The sequence below is a fragment of the Clarias gariepinus genome, chromosome 26 (assembly GCF_024256425.1).
Source record: "Clarias gariepinus isolate MV-2021 ecotype Netherlands chromosome 26, CGAR_prim_01v2, whole genome shotgun sequence".
Classification (NCBI taxonomy): domain Eukaryota; kingdom Metazoa; phylum Chordata; class Actinopteri; order Siluriformes; family Clariidae; genus Clarias; species Clarias gariepinus.
Genome location: NC_071125.1, coordinates 24,450,001 through 24,473,188, shown reverse-complemented (window position 1 = coordinate 24,473,188; position 23,188 = coordinate 24,450,001). Strand labels below are relative to the sequence as shown.

Sequence of the window (23,188 nt, the reverse complement as noted above, 5' to 3'; positions counted from 1 at the left end):
CCTTCCCTTCTCACCCTGACACGCCCATCACTCTGGAATAGGCTCAGTCTGGACTCATCAGGTCACATGACCTTTCTCCATCGCTCTAAAGTCCAGTCTTTATGATCCCGAACAAACTGAAGACTTTTCTTCTAATGAGGGGTTCGGGTTCGATTCCCGTCTCTGTGTGCGTGGAGTTTGCATGTTCTCCCCGTGCTTGGTGGGTTTCCTCGGGGTACTCCGGTTTCCACTCGAGTGAGTGAGTGAGTGGTTGATGATGTAAAGGTGTAAGTCGTTTCTTCCCAATGAAACATTGATGAATCCTCCGTTGTTTTCAGCTCCTCTCATTTTTTTTTGGGTCAAACAGTAAAAACCTGAACATAAAGACTTTTCGAGAGCCAGGACAACAACAACAACAGCTGCAGCGTCTCTGCTGAGTCACAAGTCGAGTTTAATCTGTTCACGGTCCACTTGGCTTCTCTTGCCTTTTCTTCAGTAATAAACGACACTTGGATGGAGCAGAGCGTCTGAGTTGTGATTAAACGATAATAAATAAAGGTCATTTTCTCTGCTGTTGCCCCGCAGCCTCGACGCAGTCTCCACACACACTCACGGCTCTCTCGCAACACACACTCAAATTTATCCCTGAGTCCTGGGCTCTGATTGGCCGCTCGATGTTTACGCTCAATACTGTTTCCATAGTAACCTTTCAACCTTTTAGTTTTTGGGGACTTTTATTTTGACTTGTGTTTCTGTGTTAATGTGTCGTGAATGCTAAGGCTTGAGCTAATGCTAGCCCCTAGCTCCCAGCCCTGCTCGATGTGTTTAGTCTTGTTGTTTAGTCTCCAGTGTGAGACAGAGGTTAAGCACTAACTTTGAGGATTCTGCGAAAAACAAGCTGCATATTTTGTCTTATTAACTTCAAGGCAAAGATAAAACAGAGTCTGGTGTCAGGGTTGCCCCCTAGTGGAGCACTAATGTGGTGCACCTCATGGGCCTTTGTGTTTGTTGAGAAACTTTTACGTTCATATTGTTTTTTACTTGTTTGTGCTCATGGGTGTCCTTTATATGTTTATTATTAAAGTCAACGGTTTTCACGGCGTCTCATTATTCAATCGTCATCCGGTCTGTTTTGTTTCCAGCTCTGTTAATTTCTTATCTTTATTTTTTCATTAAAGTTATTATCTGCACTCACAGCCGCTTCCATGCGCGCTGGTCAGGAGACGAGCGTTTATAGCTGCTATAACAGAAAATTTAAAAGACTGAAATTAGGAAAAGGAGTTCTACTTAAGTAAAATATTATAAGTTCAACAAAAATGTTTGTACCTGAGACTTACTAAATTATCTACATTTACGAAAGTAAGCTATTTCAGTAGAATGAGGCCAAAGTTGTTTTTTGACATTCCACTGCATTGACTTCAGTCCCAGATCTATTATTTTAGTCGTTGTATCCGTACATGTTGTTGTTGTTGTTGTTCTTGTTGAGACACACAACTGCACGTCATTACAAACTTGTAACACAAGATCTTTTTAATAGCCTGCATTTAAACCACAGGTTAAAGAACAAAGGTTTAAATGACGGTAATAAATACATTATGTTCACTGTTTCCCCACAGGACTGGACGACTGTCTGCAGCAGTACATTAAGAACTTCGAGCGAGAGAAAGTTGGAGGTGATCAGCTGCTCCGCATCACCCATCAGGAGCTGGAGGATCTGGGCGTGTCTCGCATCGGGCACCAGGAGCTGATCCTGGAGGCCGTGGACCTGCTGTGTGCTCTGGTAGGAACTCGGCACTCTCGCCATACTGTACACTTTTGCAGACTTTGGAAAAAATAAATTGACTATGCAGTTGTAGGCTAATCACACCTAGCAGAAAACTAGCGGTGTGTTACATGAAATTAAATACCAGCGAATTGAATCCGTTCCAGAGGCGAGTTCTTAAGGTGAAAATTTCCACCATTGAACCAATTTCCAACACTATAATCATATGTTTGTGTATAAAAACAATCAAAACATTTATAAAAGACATGTAAATTAAGTTAAATATGGAATTAAATAGACATTAAACCTCACTTTATACCTTAATTTATGATTCCTCTTGGCACCGACTGCTTTAAAAACCAAACTGAAAGCGACTCCCTTTTCTTCTTGCACCGCGTTGCTTCTTGCACAAAATGCAAATGATTGTCTACCAGATGTACGCACAACAGGCTCGGTCGCTTGTATGCTGAAAATGTGCATTTCTTGCAAAATTTGAGTTCTCAAGGCTCAAGAGTTTCTGCATTATAACTTTTTTATTCATTTATATACAGTGTTGAATGTGTACTTTACACTAATCTGGAAAAGATTTCTAAAGAAACGTATTGAAAGTTTTAGGCTTTATTTATAACACTTTACTGCTTGTGTATATTATTTTTTCTGTACGTAATAAAATAATCAAATCACCTCGGTTTAAATCGCACCCCTTAAAAGGCACAAGTCTATTCGAGAGTCTCTTTTTATTTCACAAATAAAATAAATATTAATTTTGGAGTCACTTTGAGTTGAAAGTTTTCATGCATAAATCTATAATAAATCATTTAATGTTAAATAAGTATAACAGTCATAAATGTTACTAGTACGTATAGGATGTATATTTAAACCACCGGGCTGCTCAGATCAGAGTTCTGGGTTCTGATCCGGTGCAGAAGGTGTACATTAATCTGCAGATTACATCACGGTTTCTATAGTAACAGCTCGTTCACAGTGGGTGAAGTGTACGATGGGAGCTCTCTGTGAGTGTGTTTAATCATTAATATGGTGAGTGTTTTTGTAAGGTGAGCTTTATTTAACATTTAAGGAAGGAGTCTCCAATGTCAGGAACGTCTACACATCATCACTCATCTCGTCTTGGACGTGTAAGGGGTCCATAAAGGGTTCTAGTTCTTTTCAGTGTTTTCCTAACTGGGAAACACTCTTCTCTAGGGTTCTGCTCTTCTTAGGTTCCCCCACAGGACAAGCAGAGAACACTTCAAAGTAATTAAAGTATTAGAGTATTTCTGTATAAGACTAATTGGGGGCGGGGCTACACATGATCTCATTTTGTGATGTCATAAAATACTTTTAGCTGCTTGAACCAATCGCATCTTTTACGAAACTGATGAAAAGATGTTAGGTGTGTGTTATCTGGACAACATACTCAGCGGACTTTAAAGATGACTAGACTGGTCGTCATGGTAACGTAATCTTCCTACAGGTTTATCTGGCTGTTTAAACTTTAACTAGAAGTTAGCTAATACTTAGCTAGAGTTTATTAGAGAAGAAGGACTTTGCATGGGTATGATCCTTCATAGATTACATCATTGTAATTAGAGCCTGCTAGAATATAACAGCGTCACTGTATGTTAAACCCGTGTGTGATTTTCTGACTGAAGGACCAGCTGCGTATCTCAGGGATGCTCCTGTAGTGATAATCGTGCACACTTCAATTTACCAGTTTTTCTTTAAAAAAAAAAAAAAAAAAAGCTATAAATGGCTGTGATAAAATTCAACAAATGGGATTTTTTTAAATGAAAGATGGACAATATTTTAACAAGTTTTTAATGTAATGCTTACCGTAAGATAAAAGACATTTTTGTTGTTTTCTCCAATGCCTAAGGTGAGACCTGGTCTACTGGGAGACGTTGGTTTTTAGGTTTCTCCTGTAGATGTTCTGGAACGTGATCACGTGGTTGCGAGGCTGTGAGGAAGATCTCAGGCAGGGACTGGAGGGAAGCAGGAGGATTTGGAGAGAGATGGAGGGATGTAAGAGAGGAAGAAGGGAAAGTTTGCACAGATGGAGACACTAAAGCTTCAGTGAGACGCCGAAGTCCCTGTCTCATAATCCAGACTTAATGCTCAACGATTTGCTGCATACAAATACACATACACCGGCCCTCTATAACAGCAGTACCACAGGTTTATATTAATGCGCTCGTTATCTCTAATATGTTATGGTTTCCATAGCAACAGCTCATACACACTGTAGGGATGTGTACAGCGCAGAGATGTTGAATGGAAGGAGTCTCCAGTGTCAGTGTCATCAGAACAGAGGAGCCTTCCATCTTAATAACTTTAAGATAGACGTGTATAACGTGTGTGAGAACGGGACAACCAGAGAAACTTCCAATCACAAAGGTTGTTCTTATGGAGGTTGTACTGTAGGTTCTCTGGTCGTGGTCTCTAATCCCACACACACTTACAGCTCTGAACTCAGAACGTTTCTGTGGCTAACTTCTCTCAGATGCTAATTGTGATCATAAACTTTAAAATGAAATAAAAATGGAGCAGACCTGATTAGGGGCGGAGCTAAGGACGAGCTAACGGGACCAGTTATGAGAACAGGAGAACTCGTTTATCTGATGTTTCACGACGTTAAATAACATTTTTTGTGTTTTTTTCGTATTTTGTGTAAGATTTAGTGAAGACAGCACCGCGGGTCACAGGAATGTTATTAGGGACGGCAGCAAGAAGAAAAAGGAGACGCTTTCAGTTTGGTTTTTTAAAGCAGTCAAGAGGAATTAAGTGAGGATTAATGTCTATTTATTTTATAATATTCTTCATTTTCATGTCTTTCCCAAATGTTTTGATTGTTTGCATATGCAAAAATATGATGATAGTGTTGGACACTGGTAATACTGGTAATATTTTTGTGAGGCTGAAACGGATTATCTGCATTTACATTATTTCCTCTGGGACAATGCGCTCCACAATACGACGTTTCACCTTAAGAACTCGCCTCCAGAACGGATTAATTTTACAAGTTACCGCTCTGTATATTTTTTTCTAAAACAGGTTTAAAGTGTTATTTTTATAACTGGTTCACAAAACTCTGCTAACTTTACCTGTAAGATCTCAGAATAACTTTTGCTATCATTAAATATTTAATATTAGACTCATTAATATTTAAATATATTCAGATATGCGATTGCATGTGATTATAATTCGTATGATTATAATAATAATATGATAATTTAAATAAATCAAAATTGAGCATCAGGTGCAGGTTATGTTGGGTTTCTGTATTTCTGTTTTTATCTCTAGTGTGTGTGTGTGTGTGTGTGTGTGTGTGTGTGTGTGTGTGTGTGTGTCTCAGCAGGGTGATAGATAATGTGTGCTTTAGTTGCTCTGTTGTGGATAATGGATCCGATTTGCTTCCTGTTTTATCCATTTAGAGGTTGCTTTATGTTGGATTCTTATCAGGAGACGAGCCGAAATTTCCAACAGTCTCCGTCCCATTTGACCTGTCTATCCCTCTCTCTATCCCTCTCTCTCTCTCTCTCCCTCTCTCTCTCCCTCTCTCTCTCTCTCTCACCCTCTCTCTATCCCTCTCTCTCTCTCTCTCTCCCTCTCTCCCTCTCTCTATCTCTCTCTCTCTCTCTCTCTCCCTCTCTCTATCCCTCTCTCTCTCTCTCTCTCTCTCTCTCTCTCTCTCTATCCCTCTCTCTCTCTCTCTCTCTCTCTCTCCCTCTCTCTATCCCTCTCTCTCTCTCTCTCTCTCCCTCTCTCTCTTTCTCTTTCTCTCTCTCTCTCCCTCTCTCTCTTTCTCTTTCTCTCTCTCTCTCCCTCTCTTTCTCTCTCCCTCTCTCTCTCTCTCTCCCTGTCTCTCTCAGTGCCTGTGTCTTTGTCTATCTCTCTCTGTTCCTCTTTGTTTCAGTGACTCAGTGTGTGTGTGTGTGTGTGTGTGTGTGTGTGTGTGTGTATATATATTGTGTTTTTATCTTATGCTGCATTCTGACACAGAAATGAAAACGTGGTGATGATTATTAAAGCCGCTCTTCATGGCCGTGTTCTCCTCGTTATCCGGGCAGCAGAACTGTGTGTCTTACATTCAGGAGGCGATTAATACACTGTACCGTCTCTCTTTGTTGTGTGTGTGTGTGTGTGTGTGTGTTCAGTCTGAAGCTCGTCTGAGCAGTGTGTGTTAACCTTCATCTAATCTTGATGAGGGTCAGTTTCTGATTTGTTCCTGGTGCAGTGTTAATGCACTTCCTCCTGATCTGGTCTCTCGTAATTAAATCAAATCAACTGAAATCAGATGAAATGAAAATAAATGGATGAATGAATGAATTAATTAATTTAAAAAACAATCCCTATGTTGTAGATAGACTACAGAAGAGTTGCTCTCGTGCTGTTTATTTAATGAGAAGCTGCTGCAGAAAAGCTGTAATGATCACGAGGCGGTTCGTGTTTTCTGTCGCTACGAGGCTCTGCGTCCAAACGCCGACTTTTCTGCACCTTTTCTTTGTCTGAACAGAATTACGGATTAGAGACGGAGAACCTGAAAACCCTGTCTCACAAACTAAACGCCTCGGCGAAGAACCTGCAGAACTTCATCACGGGCCGCAGACGCAGCGGGCACTACGACGGCAGAACCACGCGCAAACTCCCCAACGACTTCCTGACGTCCGTGGTGGATCTGATCGCTGCAGCCAAGAGTCTGCTGGCCTGGCTGGATAGGTGAGTGCTGCAAAGAGCTACACACACACACACACACACATATATATATTACAGACTGTATAGTAACACAACTATTTCTCCGGGTTCCTCCGGGTACCCCGGTTTCATGTTCTCCGAATTGCTACAAGGAAAATGAAACATGTCTCAGAAGGGTTTTGGGTTTGATGGATAATTAAAGGTTCTCAAAGATTCCAGAAGATCTCACACCGTCTTAGAACCCTTTAGAGTTCTGAGTGTTTTCCTGTTCAGGGTCTGCTTTTGCATTGCTTTGCATTTAGTGCTCGTGAGATCCAATTATTTCAAACCGATCCCTGTATTTTCTATTATTCATGTAAGTCTATGCTGGAACCTGAGATTATTTTCCCATAACATCACATCCTACAAATGGTTTTTCTGCTGGAGCGTAGCAGGAGTTCCTGTTGTCACGTATATTATAGCAGCTATTAAGACTCACTCCCTCACCACTGGGTCAAGTTTAATAGAAGTTAATAAGACAAAGCACAGGTACAGGTTTGTCTCGTTAAAGAGAAACCAGTAGGAAGTGAGGACGAAATCACCCGGGGATCGTCTGATACGATATGATCACGATACCCTGGTGCTGATGCAGTGTGTGTTGAGATTCTGTAACGATCATGATTTTATACATTATGTATAATTTCAGATTTTGTGATAGTTCTAAACAAACTTTACATATAATCTGTCTCTAACACACAGGATGTTATCCTGCCTGCTGATGTCTGATTAAATTAGAGTGTGCCACCTGTAGGATCATAGAGGAACTGCAATATATATTTATATTTAATAAGTGTACAGTGGAACCTCGGATTATGAGCATAATTCGTTCTGGAAGCATGTTCCTATTCCAAAACACTCATAAATTAAAGCACATTTTCCCATAAGAAATAATGGAAATGAAAATAATTCGTTCCACAGCCCAAAAAAAATAAATACATAAAAATAATTACAAATTAAAAAACAAATTAACCTGCACGTTACCTTAAAAAAAGTAAAAATAAATCTTGACAGATAAGTGTTTCTATTTATGCGCACAGGCGCTGTGTGTGTGTTTTTCTTTCTACCGCGCTGCTGAGTGTGTTTTATGTGTGTGCGCGCGTGAAATTTGACACCGTGCCTGTGGAGTTTACAGGTTCTCCCCGTGCCTGCCGGGTACCTGGGTTTCCTCCCAGTGACTAAAGACGTACATATTTTGGTGTTTCCAAATAATTAATTTGTGTCCCCGTATGGATGTACCTCACCTCGTGCCCTACGTCTCCTGGACTCCAGGTGTACATGACCCTGTATAAAGGGTTAAAGCTATAGAAGATGAGATGAGGAGAGATTCTGAAGTCAGTGCGGCGATACATACATTGCGACATAAAACAATTGTGATATAGAACAAAAAAAATTTTAAAAAGTGTAAACTCCTTTATCTTGAAGATGTTCCATCCTAAAGTTCCAGCTTTAACTCTGACCCTGGAGACTCCTTTTCTTAAATGTTAAACAAAAACACTTCTTCTTATGGAAATACAATTACAGACATTTTTTTAGTGGTTTATTCGTCAGAATCCACGTCCCTGTGAATGAGCCGGAACTGTAGAGATGAACGTTTCTCTTTTCCTCCAAATTTTTCTTCAAATAACTCCAGCAACTTCAATAAACTTCAGTCAATCCTGGTGTAAATGCACTCCTGTTGGCGTGTAGCGCGCTGCACAGAGCGAGGAAGCCGTTCTCATTCGCTCTGCCCTTGGATCTCATCACCGTTACCGTAGAAACCGCTGTGCTGAAGGATGGTCCTGTGGGCTTTGATATCAAAACATGAACATTCTATCTAAAAAAAAATGTCTTTGTGTTATTGTGTGAGCTCGAGACAAATCATTTCTGTAACTGCTGATATAAAGACTTCAGCTTGTTTTCTGTTTTCTCTCTGTGATTACACTGTGTTTAAGCTCATCAAAAAGTATGATCATGTCTTGCATTACATGAATAACCCAACCATCATGAGCTGGGCAGGTGTGTTAACGTTAGCATAAACGCTCAACAAGTGTGTGTGTGTGTGTGTCGTGTTCTCCGAATCACCAGCTAATTATGTGGAAAAGCTCAGTTCTGGACTCATGGTATCGATCTGCTTGAGCGTTCGCGGTTCCATTTTGTTGAGCATTAGCATAGCACCTCTGCTCCGCGGATGACTTGCTAACGAGCCAGCATTGATCGGGTTGTAATTGTTCAAGTCCCGCTGATTAACGGCTGCTGATTCAGCGGGACAGAGCGGAACGCTGAAGGAATTATTCAGTTTGGTGAGATTTGTTGTGGAGAAGTGTCTTATTAGAGTTGAGAAGGTTATTTCAGGTCAAGTTCATGGATCCATCGGTGCCAGACAGGACACAGACGGAAATGCTTGTTATGTTAATTAAAGCTAATCAGCATGCAGATGAGACAAAGACACACAGTAAAGGTTGGTTAATGAAGAAATTGTCATGTTTTACGGAAAGCTCCCGTTTAACCTGTTTTACTTTTTCTTTTTTAAGACACGGTGTATCATGAAAGACAAAAATAAGACAAATTTAAACGTTAATATTGTTTACTTTTTTCCATCCTTTATTGACTTCAACTGTAGAAAAAGGAAAGTGTGAGGACAATTTTAGGAAGAAAGAAGGATTAAACATTCCACACAATCACCTCAGTTAAAAAATATAAAACCAACAAAAGAGTAAAACTCATGCAAAGTTGGTTTTAATTTATTAGTTTATTTGCTATTGAAATATGTGTGAAGTCACAACCACTTATTACACTTACTGTAGGAGAGATTCTAGAAAAAGCGTTGAACATGAAGCTGATAAGTTATATTATACAAGCGTTAGTTCTGTTCTTAGCACATCTGACAAACCAGGAGACAGATACAGTATCACTCAGGGTCTCTCTCGACTCATCTGGGATTTGAACCCACATTGACGAGGCAAAAGCTTTTCTTTTGCGCCCCTCGGGAGCCAGAGTGTGTAAATTTGTCTGGCAGAGAACTGGATCTATCTGAGACTGATCGATGGGTCACTGGACAATCTCCAGCCGACTGTTGCATCTCCTACATCCCTGATTTTTTCCCTGATTGTCTCTAGTTGTCCCCCATCAGAGACATTCAGGGAGAGCGTACGTCCTCTGATACCTGTGAGGACACTGAGTGCATCTTTTTAAACTGCTGCTCACGCATCATCATGCAGTAGCGTAACACACTCAGAGGAAAGCGCTATCCACCCCTTCCTCTTGCATGAGACACATGATTGATTAGTATTGATGTCTAGAGTCTCTGGATTCCTTGCAGGGACGGATGGCTGTATCATCACCAGGGAATTGACATCACTACAGTATCTCCAGATGATAAGATGGACATGTTTGCATTGCACCACTCGCAAGTCTCTATTGATGCATCTTTACTAACTATATACTAACTAAGTCCAAAACATCTGGGAACTCTTAGTTGTAGAATTTGTGCCAGCGGTTTGAAATGATCAGGACGTCACTATGAAACATATTAATCCGGGATGATGTTTTTATAAGGTTTTATGAAGAGTTTTTAATCACATTTGTATTAAACAATGAAAGTTAAAATGCTTCGACTGGTTCCAGGTTCAGATAGTTTCAGGTGTGTTTGTGGAAAAATGCCTTCATTAAACCTGAAAAAACCTCAGAAACACTCACAGAAACATTGGTGTAAAACTAGATTCAGTAAAATCATTTAAATCTTAAAGGATCATTATTCATCTGCGTTCTTCGCTCCATGTTATGTAACATCAATGAGAAAGCAGGCGCAGTGACGAGCGATAAACACCTACGTACCTCAGGTTGTCTCTCACCTTCTCTCTTCAGCACTCTCCCACCCTGCCTTCACACCCCACTGATGTTCTCACCTCGTCTTACCCAAATCGTTTCACGTTGGTGGTTTGTAGACGTCTCTCATTTGAAGTCACTCCTGGTCGCAGCTAGCTAACGCAATGCTAATATTCACACTAACAAATTTAAAACACTATGCGATGGACTTGTCATTGTCTGGTTCCTCTCAAGGTTTCTTCCTGTTACCATCTCAGGGAGTTTTTCGCTGCTACTGCCGCCGCCGCCCTCGGCTAGCTCATCAGAGACAGTCTTATCATTTTGATTCATACACATTCATATTCCATAAACACCTAAATAATTCTTTGGACTGTGTAAAGCTGCTTTGCCACAATGTCAATTGTTAAAAGCGCTATACAAATAAAATAAAATTGAATTGAATTGACACATACTTACGTGTCGCATACCTGCCTTCTGTAATCCATCAAGGACGCAAAAAATTACTACAAGCTGCTAAAACCGTGAACATAATAAAATATAAAAAATTTTAACTATGGTATAAATGAGTTTGATGGGAATCGGTTCTACAAAAGCTACAAAGGTTATACAAAAGCTACAAAGGCATAATTTCCGTCGATTCTTCTTACGCTTTAATTTGGATTTTAAAGTAAAGAACAGTGGAATCGTCTTATTATTGAAACAAGCTGGTGTGGACAAACTTCCAGAGTTTCCGTGCGATCACCCGGTACAGTGCTGGAGTAGATTACTAAGCAGGGAGGATAAGGAGTAGGGTCAAACTGAAAGCCAGAGGGATTAACGAGAGTCTCGGAGAAGGCGTGACGTGAAAAGCCCTCTTGGTCAAAGGTGTCCAATGAGTTAGTGGACACCTAACCCCTAACCTCACCAACCCTCACTTCATACCTCACTGCACACACTCTCATTCTCGTCTCTCTGACGCTGGACTTGGCATCTTCTTTTAAAACCATGCCTTAAGCACAGTGCACTCCTAAATCTACGTCCAGATGCTGAGCGGTAGTCCCTGCCCTCTGGTTGACTCTTTGCGATGACCGCTGCTGAGCTAAATGTCCGCGAGGTTTTGCCAGATTCTGCTGATTATATGCATGAGCTCTGAGTTCTGATCTCTCAGTTTGTTATGTGCTGTGAGCCGGTGCCCGGGGTAAAACCACGAAACAGGGTCACGGGCAGCGCGGGTGGGGTGCGGGGAGGGGGATCTTGGATCCTCTTGTTAATGGTGGCCTAATTAAACTTGTCAGCTTTCCTTGTTCTCAATGGAGCTTCTGTCTGTCCCCCAGACACTGGGGATGGCAACAAAGAGAAAAATGTAGGGGAAAGAAAAAAAGACAGAAAGAAAGAAAGAAAGAAAGAAAGAAAGAAAGAAAGAAAGAAAGAGAGGCCCAGTTGTTCAGTTGGTGCATGAGGTAACCTGGTGAAGAGGAAACTGTGGAAATGTGTAAAGTTATACTGAACACACTGTTAAGAGGAAGAGGTGTTGTTTGAAATCACTTCCTTTCACTGCTTTTAGTGGAGTAACACTCACTCATTACTCACTCATCTGCTATATCGTTTTATCCTGTATTCGGGGTCGCGGGGACCTGGAGCCTATCCCAGGAGGCTTAGGGCATAAGGCAGGGTACACCCTGAACAGGGTCCAATCCATCGCAGGGCACACACACATACACACTCACACACATTCATTCACACACTACGGCCAATTTGGGAAGACCAATTAGCCTAACCTGCATATCTTTGGACAGTTGGAGGAAACCGGAGTACCCAGAAGAAACCCACCAAGCACACTCTATGCACACAGAGACCTCCACACAGGCGAAGTGCGCATGTGGCCATTAATTCGTAGTGAGTCTCAAATTTTTCAAATGTAGTGGTTTGCGCTGCTTTATAGTGGACTGACACTATATTGTGAGCCCACAAACATGACTTTTAGTCCACGGTTAAATCAATAACCTCAGAGCCCCGTCCGTGTTATTCTTAATTTAATTAAGAACAGCACCTTCTGACCTGCTTATGGATCCCTACAGGATCGAAGAGGGGTACGTTAATGAAGTTCAGATGCCTAAACAGTAAACATTTACACACCTGAGTTAGTCAGGAAAGTATTGGTTTAAATTTGGAGAAATCCCTCAACGTCACTGGATTTAAAAGTTCCTGCCCCAGTTTTCTGTTCCCCGTGTGATATGAAAAAATTTCCTGTTTTACCCCAAGCCAGCCAGACCACCGCGTTAGAGCAGTAATGCAGGGGTAAACGCCTGTGATGGGGTAATCAGCACTAATTGGCCTGATGTCCCCCGTTGGCCACGTGGGTGTGAGCGAGGAGGCATTTGGCTGCTGGCTGCAGCACTGGAAGCGCTTGGGCTCTCACCGTGTCTCTCATTCTTCATCAGAGCATGATCAGTGCGGGGGCGCGGGCCTCTGTCGCTAGCTCTCATTAGCTAATTGGAGCTCTGCTGGAAAAATTGTGACTCCTGGAACACTCAGTCCTGGCACTGAGTTTAACGGCTTTAGAACCTTTTACTACACATCACTCATAACAGAAAACCCTGATGTTCTGGAGGAGAACGGCTCTTCCTGGGGTTCTGCAGGATAACACTTACTGACGCTAATGTCACGTATGTTAGCGCACTGCATCGTATGAGGTGTGAAGCTCATCTTAGCAAACATGGGCAGGGGTTTAATTACTGGCATGTGAATTACTGGTATTTGAATTACTGGTATGTTAATGTTTTTTTTTTGGAGGGCGACAAGAACGAAACAATTACAACAGTTCAAGTTACGAGAGTGACTGACAGTTACCAGGGCAACAGATCCCGCCCACTTGGTCTCTGGGCTGGGGATTCTTTTGGTTCCATTTTCAGGCATTTTAAACACGTGCACGTGTTAAGATAAGATTAGAAGTGATCTAACTTACTTGCTAACATACTGGGCCAAAGAGTCGTGAAATCTTACGTGTTCGGTTTGTGTTTCGCGTCAGTAACATTGACGTTTTAACAACAAGCTTATAAAGTCTTAAATGTATTTTATTTTGTATGCATGCAATTTGTGTATACAACTTGCGTTATATAGCGTAGCAACAGTAGCGACTAGCTAGCTAAGCTACTGAAGGAATGAAAGATGCTAACAATGCTGATTGCTATTTGTTTATTGAATGTCAAATCTTGTTGGTATCAATCTCTACTAGACTCGCATACTCGTGTTTTCGACAGCATCAACTTTAATTGTGTTTAAAATCCTTTAAAATCCTTTTAATCCCACATTCGGTCAGGAGTGTGTGTACTTTTGTATTTAGAGTACTAAGTGTACTTTAAGTGTCACGTCTACGCGCAGTGGAGTAGACTTTAAGGCGAGTACTTTTACTTGAGTATTGAGTTTGTGTAATTCTGTCACTTCAGTTAGAATGCTGTATAAAAGGATTACACATAGCTGTCTGTCTTTAGACTGGCGTTTGCACTCAATCCTTGGCGTCTTTTCAAAATACTCAGAGATCTATGTGTATGTACAGTACTGTACTGCTTATGAATGTGTTATAAAGCCACTCTGTACTGTACTTCTCCATCACATCAATTGTGAGCCAAATTTCTTATTCGAGACTCAGCGCTCCTATAAACTCACGTGAACACTTTGTGAACTCAGTGTTTATAAAGCTACACAATACCTACATAAGCCATTAATGACGATTCACATAAACATTTATTAATGCTTATTCTAGCCCATCAGTGGTTGATGTCACGTGCACACAGGGGCAGGTTGTGCTTTATGGTTGTAAAATTAAACTAATCTCTTAAAATGCTACAACATGCAGAGGTGCTTTTTATAACACCTTTATAAGCATCTTTGCAGTGCTCATAAAGGTGTCATAAAGGTTATGTTTAGATCACGTGCAAAAAAAAGATATGTCCAAATAATTGATGTTCGTGTCTCTCATGAGTTTTATTATAAACTCTGCAGAAGTGCTTTAATGAATTAATGAAAAGATTACGCAGGTGTTACTGTATAGAGGCTGTATGCAGATTGGCTTTAAACAATGAAACAATATTAACTCTTTTGTCTCTTTCTCTCTATCATTTTTTCTACTTCTCCCTCTCTCTCTCTCTCTCTCTCTCTCTCACACACACACAGCTAAAGTTTGTGTTAAACCTTATAAATCCTTGTGCACTTGTTTATTACAGATCTATGTCATGCTTATGAATGTGTTATAAACACATTATAATGTGTTATAAGTCCAGATCAGGATTTGTGCTTTTGAGTTTATCGGTTTGTCTTGTAGAGGTTCAATCAGTTTTGTCCTTTCACTTATTCTTTCTTCATCACTCCATTGGTTATTCCACTCGTCTTTGCTCGCTACGTCCTTTATTAGATGATTCACAGCAGCTCATCCTCTTAGTGAATTGTTTTGTTCTCCCTCTTTGTCGTTGTCACCTTTTTACTTTCTCTCTCTCTCTCTCTCTTACTCTCTCTCTCTCTTTCTTTCTTTTTCTCTCTCTCTCGCTGTCACTTGCTGCCATCTTTCCGTCTCTTTTATTATTTTTTTTCCCTGATCGCATCTTCAGGTCACATTTTGAGAAATCTTGAAATGCCAGCGTCTGTCCGTCTCCTCAGCCGGCTGTCACACTCTCCTCGGATGAAGGAGCCTTTGGCAGTTTTTTTTGTTTGTTTTTGCACATGTGACGCTATGGCATTGGGAAAAGTACAGATACGCAAAAGGCTGAATTTGTATTTACGGTGAGTGATAAAATGATTTGGTGTTCATTCCTGCCATGTTCTGAATTCCCTTTCTACAGTAGTTATCCAGCGTGCTACACTTGTTATTGCCTTCCTCACTCAGCTGGAAGTGGCGTAAATGTATGTTTTTCCATCCTCTATAGAATACAAACAATCTACTTCTTTCGCACGCGCTCAGTTCATCCAGAAGCAATTTGAGAAATAAGTGCCGTAAGACAGCTGGGAGATTCAACGCTTCACGAGACATGGCCATGCGAAAGCCTGGATTCGTCTTTAATGTTCTCTCTGTTCCCGTTCCCACTGATCACATGACGATGATGATTGAACGCTAGCATGACTTGTGAGTTTAGAAGAAGCAGAAGAGGCAGAACATGAGGACTCTGGAGCGTTTGTAAGCTCATCAGCCCTGCAGGTTGGAGTATTTAAAGATGTACGGAAGTTAAACAGGGAGAAAAGTCAATGTTCCTGAATATATAGAGCACAACCTCAATACAAACGACCCACATTTTTTTCAAGCACCTGCGGGAAGACAGGAAACTGGGTCTGGAGGACGAGCGCAGCACTGAAGACGTCATTCCAGATGAAACGCGAACATATACCTCGTCTCAACACCGTCATCTCCGGCTCGTTCTCAGCCATACATCTCAACCTAGTTCTAGTAGTGACCTTAATATGACAAGTCTGATCTGAGGCTAATTGTGAATTGAATTGGAATTAGCACGCGCTAGATGAGGTATGCTAGTTCAGCTGTTTAGGTATTTTAATTGTTTTCCATAATGTGATTTTTTTTTAGAATGTTTACCATTATGCTGTTCATGAATTTAATCATTTGTACAATAAGTATAATAAGCCAAAAATAGGTCAATACCGTGGCCTTACAGACACTGGTATATTTATTTATAGCAGTATACGACAGTGTAGTGGTTAGCAATGCGGCCTCGCGTCTCCAGCTTCAAGGGTGCGAGCCTCCCTTGGGTCTGTGTGTGTGTGTGGAGTTTGCTAGAAAATGAATATAGTGTATGATGCTTTATGACTATATTAGACATTTTGATTATTAACAAAGATTTGATGCATTATAACTCTAAAATCTGAAGAGCTCATTTTCAGTTTAAACAGTTCTGTTATTTAGTGTTAATACAACTAAGTCTATTAATAACCATAATCTAATGAAGTTTTGTTTAAAGACTCACTATAACACAATAATGCAATAAGAAAAAAGGTGAAAAATATAGAAAAATTCTCTTAGCACCTAAAATACTTCTTTATAACACAATTTTAATAATTTTCAAAAGTTTTGAAATAAAGTTAAGTTTCTTTTTCAAGCAATGAAAAAATGACTAGCTAGATTTTTTGCCTTATTGATCCAGCGCTTTATTTACTCATCTGTCCTGTTTTTCACAGCATGTCTAGCTCAGAGTACAGGAAAGAACTGCTAATTATAATTTAAACATCCATGTAAATAAACTCGCTTGATAACGCGCAGTAGCAAAGTGCTAATTAGCTATAAATTAGCATTAAGTTAGCTTGTTTTAACTTGAGTTACAGCTTTCTCTATTAGAGTATTAGACGATTTATTATTATAAAGATTAAAAAGCAAATTGTGTTTCACTGACAGTAATGTTGCTAATGTGATCTTTAATGTGACGCTAAATCATGACATCCTGATCTTTAACTTGTCCTATTTACTGTGTTCTTATACCCCCCCGCCCATCCACCCCCCCCCCCCCCCCCCCACACACACACACACACTAACAACACGTATGCACAAGCTCTTTGCAATATGATAATTTCTTTTCTTTTTTTGATCTTAGCCGTGCATTACTGCGGTTACAAACAGCCGCGCCTGTCTATAAATCTGACTCGAACCTCCGTAACCCCAGAGACCAGAGGAAGTATTTTTGGTATTTCAGGGTTCTTTGTGGATCCAGCAGTTTGCCAAATGTCTCCAGAGAGCCTTCATAAGCACTCGTGCTGACATTCTGCTGAATGAAGGTGTAAAAGCGATTTACAGGAGACTTTAAGCACAGTACGGTGATGAGCTGCAGTAAAACATCTGAACGGTGCAAATGTTTGTAACAAAGACAATCCTGGCCGGGGCGGTGAGGTGTCTGGGTTTGTAGCTTCAGACGCGGGTTCTACTTGGAACCATGTCAGGTTCTAGGCATTATTTAAAAGAAATCTCATTAATAATAAAGGAGGTGATTCTTTAATAATCTACAGGTTTATTAGATAATTACAAGTTCTTAGGTTCCATTTGGAACTCTGACGTTCTCTATATGATAACTTATAATTTTTTGCAAAAGAAAGGTTCCTCAAATGACTTGTGAATTAAAAAAGACTTTACTTGAAACTCTGGAAGGTTCTAGTTATTATAAACAACAAAATAAAATCATGATTAAGAAGGATAATTTAAAACATTTACAGGTTCATTAAACTATAAAAAGGTCCTTCGGTTCCTAAAGGGTTCCGTTTGTAAATAATGAACACACTTCATGCAAAAAAAAAAAAAAAAAGTGATTTTATTATTTAAGCATTCATAGTTAATTAAAAATAAAGGAGAGAGAACAGTAACAACACTGAGATAGAGTGTATTACACATGTTGTCCTCTTTACACCTGACGTCATGACCCCTGGCCGTCACGCCCCGACTCCTGGAACAGTGAGTTACTGTTTCTATTAATTAGAAAGCTTCTAATGTCAGTGTTAGTTCACAGCATCGTCTCATTTATAACAGAAACACAGAGTGAGCTAACGCTGACGCTAATGTTAGCAAATGCCACCGAATCCAGCAGGAATCCAATATTTAAACAGCGTTTGAGGTTCTGATAACAAATCAAGCTTGTGCTAATTATCCTCCTTATTACCTTCATCCATTTTCACACACTTGTTTCTTTCCCAAATAAGTCACGAAGTCCACCACGACACACTGCATATGAACAGAATCAGTCGAACAGAAGCTATCAGGTAATCCCGTCGGTCATCAGGTCATCATCAAGTGATTTTTTGGTTCTGAAATCCACCTCGGGGTTAATTACTAATGAAAACACACAGTAGTCTGATGTCGGGTAACGGCGCTTCTGCTGACTTCTGTTGTGACGACGTCAAGGTCATGTGACTGCAAAAGATCAGTATTTAGTAAAATAAACACAAAGGGATAAAAGCTCTACTTGAAACCCTTCTTAGCTTCCACACACATGCTCACACACACACACACACACATACACACACACACACACACTTTCCAACCGGAGGGTCCGGGGTTAAGAATGATCTAATGGTTAATTCCAGGTGCTACTTCTTTTTCAGGTCGCCCTTCGCCGCGGTAACGGATTACTCAGTGACGAGGAACAACGTGATCCAGCTGTGTCTCGAGCTTACAACCATCGTCCAGCAGGTAATTGTGTGTGTGTGTGTGTGTGTGTGTGTGTGTGTGTGTGCTATAAAACCTAAAAACTCTTCCTAAACCTACTCTTAGATCTTTACCTCTGACTGTTACAGCACAGTTTGACACTGGAGACTCCTTCCACTATTGTCCACTAATCATTTTTTTCTGTTCATGTGGTTTTTTGCTGTACATGTCACTGTTGCTATAGTAACTGTAACAGCATTCTAAAGATGGGAGTTTTCTTTAAAAACCTACTCAAAGATCGTGTCTGCAAAAAAAAAAAAAAAAAAAAAACAGGAAGAAAAAAACCCTTAAATGCCTCTTCCTCCAGCATCCTGTAACACGTCCTGGGAGGATGAGAGTACTGGATACAGGAGAGGCATGATGGGATTGAACATGGAGTCCCGTGGGAATGGTGTGCATGTGAGAGAGGGAGAGAGAGAGAGAGAGAGAGAGGGAGGAAGTGGGGCAGCAGCAGCGGCGGCTCGGTGCGTGTCAGAAACACACAGAAGTGGCAGGTGGGAGGAGAGAGGGAGAGATGGAGTGTGTGTGCAGTTCAGCAGAGCGGAGGATAAAATCCAGTTTTGTGACTTTAGCTGTTTTAATTGAAATTAAAAAAAAAAAAATGTCTTACAGTTATTTTTTCTCACACCGCACATTTTATATTGATTGGAGACGAGTAAATGTTTTTGTAAGAAATATCTTTATATTATTTACCTGGACGTTTCATCAATGATTAAACATTTGCTGTAAATTAAGAATCGTTATTACTGAACAAACTGTTTTACTGCAAAGAGCCAACATTTCCAGCACTCGTGAATGAATATCATACGGCGGCACGGTGGTGTAGTGATTAGCACTGTCGCCTTGCACCTCCAGGGTCTGGGTTCGATTCCCGTCTCTGTGTGCATGGAGTTGGGTGTACCCAGCCTCGTACCCTAAGCCTCCTGGGATGGGCTCCAGTTCCTCGTGACCCTGAACACAGGATTAAGTGATATAGTGAGTGAGTGAGTGATAACAGTCGGGTCTGATTGGACAAAAGGTGTTATTCCACAAGTGCTGGTAACAGACGGTAACAGCACTGAGACACTTAACTATTCTTATACTGAAGAGAGAGAAGCTGCCTGACAAAACCCACATGTTACAGGAGCTTATGCAGTATTTAAAAACTTCCAGTTGTTTATTAAACACATAATCAGCAATTACATACCTGAGGCCAGAAAAACTGTGAATCCTGCGTTCTGATTGGTCAGAAGGTGTTGATTAATTCCCCATAGCAGCAGCTTTTACATAAGCGTAGGTTTATTATAATGCACTTACTCTGATATGTTATGGTTTCCATAGCAACAGCTGATTCACAGGGATGTGTGCAGTGTTGTGGTATGAGAGGAATAAAACACTGTGATGTTACAGGAAATGTGTCACTGTGACACACACACACACACACACACACACACACACACTCACACTCACAGAGAGCAGAACTGGAAGGCTCAGTGAGGTTTTAAACACTAAACTCCTCCAAATCCTGGGTTTAATCCCAGCCAGATTAGGGAGCAGGAGGCCGAGACGCATCGCTAATCAGAGTTCAAACTCCAGGCCAAGCGTCAGTCCTCTGTCCTCCACTCGGATCATTACGATTTCTGCTTCAGTTCTGTTCCATTAAATATTATGATCTGATATCAGCAGCGGTGGGACGAACACAAATCCTGGACCTGAGTCTCAAGTAGATCTCCATATGAGGAGGTGACATAAGACCCAAGTAAAAAAGGAAAAGTCCTTCATTTAAATGCCGTAAAAAGTAAAAGTACAAAATTGACTGCATGTGTGTGTATGTGTGTGTGTGTGTGTGTGTGTGTGTGTGTGTGTGTGTGTAGGTGTGTGTGTATGTGTGTGTGTGTGTGTGTGAGTGATTTTTTTTGTTTTGCTTTAAACTGTTGTTTTAAGTTTATTGTGTTTATTAAGGAATAAAGAAATGTTTTTAATTGAAATATATTTTATTGACACAGGGTTTGTTGACATCATTAAAAAACGTTTGATTAAATAAATTATGTTTAAAAAAGTTTAAAATACGTTTACGTCTTGTATTTCATACAAACGACTGAATTATTTTTTACTTATTTATTGTAAATATAATATATGATTTAAGTGCTTCTGCATGTCTGCAGTGCCAATTTCTATTTTATTTAATTATTTAAAACTTATTCCATGATATAAGACATTATAGTGCAGTGATTATTATACTAGACTTATTACTATTAAATACTATTTATAATATTAAGTGACTTGTAACAATGCAAACTATTAGGGACCTTTTCTTTATTATAATTTAAAAAATTTTGGCCCAAACTGAAGCCCTGCCCATTAAAGAAATACAGCAGTAATATTTTAAATAAAAAAAAATAAATAAATTAAAAAAATCAGATCAGAATGAATATAATTATCATAGATGTTATTAAGTTAACAGACAGCAGGGGGCAACCTTCCAGACGGCTGCTTTAAAAATATATTTTTATAATAAATATTGTGTCTGTGTGTGTGTGTGTGTGTGTGTGTGTGTGTGTGTGTGTGCATGTCATGTAAAAGCCCTTTGATCTGATCATTCTGTGTTTTTTCCCTCCTGTAGGACTGCACTGTTTATGAGACGGAGAATAAAATCCTGCACGTGGTGAGTCCGCCACTCGTTGTTTTTTTCACTTTAGCGCATGGCTAGCTCGAGCTAGCTAATAACTGTTACGTCACTTCTGATTGAGTTTTATAAGAGCGGGTTTATATTAATGCACTCATTATGGATAAAACGTTACGTTGCTATGGTAACAGCCTCCTCACAGGGACGTGCACGGTGGACAAGTGATGTATTGGAAAATAAAACATACTACTGATCGTGTGAGATCTTGCTCTGTGTGGTTGTCTCTGTGTGTGTGTGTGTGTGTGTGTGTGTGCGTGCGTCTCAGGTTGTGCTGGGCGGAGCACAGCTGTCTTTCTTTCTGAGTCCCGTGGCTAAAAATATCTCCATCCTTACTGCATGTGCTAGCTCAGGCTTTTATTTCCTACACACACACACACACACACACACACACACACACACACACACACGTTGCTGCTTAAAATGTGTGTAGGAGTCAAAAAAAATGTTTACACATAACACTACATGGCAACAAAAGCAAAGCGAGACTCGATTACTCGAGACGTTTACAGTAAGACTCCACAGGATGAGCGGTTGCTATGGAAACCATAACGTAACAGAGCGAGCGCTTTAATATAAACCTGCGCTGATGTCAGAGCCGCTGTTATTGAGAATTAATCAACACCATCGGACCAATATACTGTACTGTACTGTACATCCCGCTATTCCTCCTTTCAGCTTCATCCGTGTGATTGCACTTTAAAGTAATTTTTCACACATCGGTTTCAGGATAAAATCTGGATTCTCACATACGGCATAAGAACAGATTAACACACACACACACACACACACACACACACACACACACACACACACACACACACACACACACCACCTGTTTACAACAACTGGTGCACTGAGACAACATGGAGTAGGCACTGTCTTCCGAATCTGATCATTATTAATATTGTGTGTGTGTGTGTGTGTGTGTGTGTGTGTGTGTGTGTGTGTGTAGCATATTGAGCGCTCAGATGGATAGTGTGTGAGACCGAATGGAGGGAAAACAACAGTGCTAGTCTGTGCTTTTCTGTTAAACTAAACTTATGTTAGTAAAATAAAGCAGATCCTCGATGTTATGGCTAATCTGTGTCATGTGTGTGTGTGTGTGTGTATGGGTGTGTAAATAGTGTAAGACTCTATCTGGGGTGTGTGATCACATCATCTCGCTATCCTCGGATCCCCTGGTGTCCCAGTCGGCTCATCTCGAGGTGGTCCAGCTGGCCAACATCAAGCCCAGTGAGGGACTGGTGAGAGCAGACGCAGATTTAAATATTCATTAAAGAAAACCTTCATCATGAATATTAGTGTTTAGATATATAATATTTTCCCCCAATTATTAGCATAATTATTTATAAAAAATAGTCTTGATTTTCTCTGGGACACAAAGTTATCCTTCACCAAACTTTAAACATGGAAATTGCTGAACGTCGTTCCTTTAAACACCTTGATCTTACACTAAATGACTGCATTTCATAGCAAAACTTGACATTTCCACAAAGAGCCAATTGCATCGCTTCTTTCGGTCATGTGATCTGATCAGGGAAGCGAAACTATTGGCTCTGTGACATTGAGGCAGCTGTGAAATACTCAATACAGAGAGCCTTACTGCTGTCGCAGTTTCCCCAGCACTCATGGACTTCTGTAGTCTTCGAGCTGCTGCTGAGAAATGTTAACGCGAAGAAGATCTCAAGGACGTGAGTGCTTTATTAAACACATTTACACCGGAGTACTGAAAAGTGAAAATTCTGGCTGTGACCTCGGTACATGATTATTAGCATTAGCATGGAATGTACGTACACAGTATAAAAGTAAACAGCATCTTATAAACACAACCATAGTGCTAATTATAAAACAAACAAAACGGAGGAACTAATCAGGAATAAACGGACCGGAACGAAATGAACATTGGAAGTAAGAGAGCACGATGCTAACACAAGTAAACACCTGACGATGAAACCATAACAACAATATTAATGATGCTGCAGTCTGAACTCTTCACATTAAAACCCAACCAACACTATCACTGATGATAAACACTTGTTGTGATGGAGTTACAGCGTTTGTCAAAACCAGACCAAATCCACAC

General features: G+C 40.4%; 1 protein-coding gene across 6 annotated transcripts in view; it reads left to right on the top strand.

Annotated features, from left to right (window-relative positions):
• cnksr2a (connector enhancer of kinase suppressor of Ras 2a) overlaps positions 1-23,188 on the top strand; it is a 97,230-nt gene that overhangs the window by 13,705 nt on the left and 60,337 nt on the right. For 4 of the 6 annotated variants that reach the window (XM_053487769.1, XM_053487768.1, XM_053487765.1 and 1 more), the window contains exons 2-6: positions 1,596-1,759; positions 6,255-6,457; positions 18,320-18,425; positions 21,043-21,084; positions 22,230-22,349. In XM_053487769.1, coding sequence (XP_053343744.1) covers positions 1,596-1,759; positions 6,255-6,457; positions 18,320-18,425; positions 21,043-21,084; positions 22,230-22,349 — 635 coding nt within the window. The remainder of the gene's footprint in view (positions 1-1,595; positions 1,760-6,254; positions 6,458-18,319; positions 18,426-21,042; positions 21,085-22,229; positions 22,350-23,188) is intronic. The other 2 variants (XM_053487766.1, XM_053487764.1) reach the window with 1 other exon arrangement.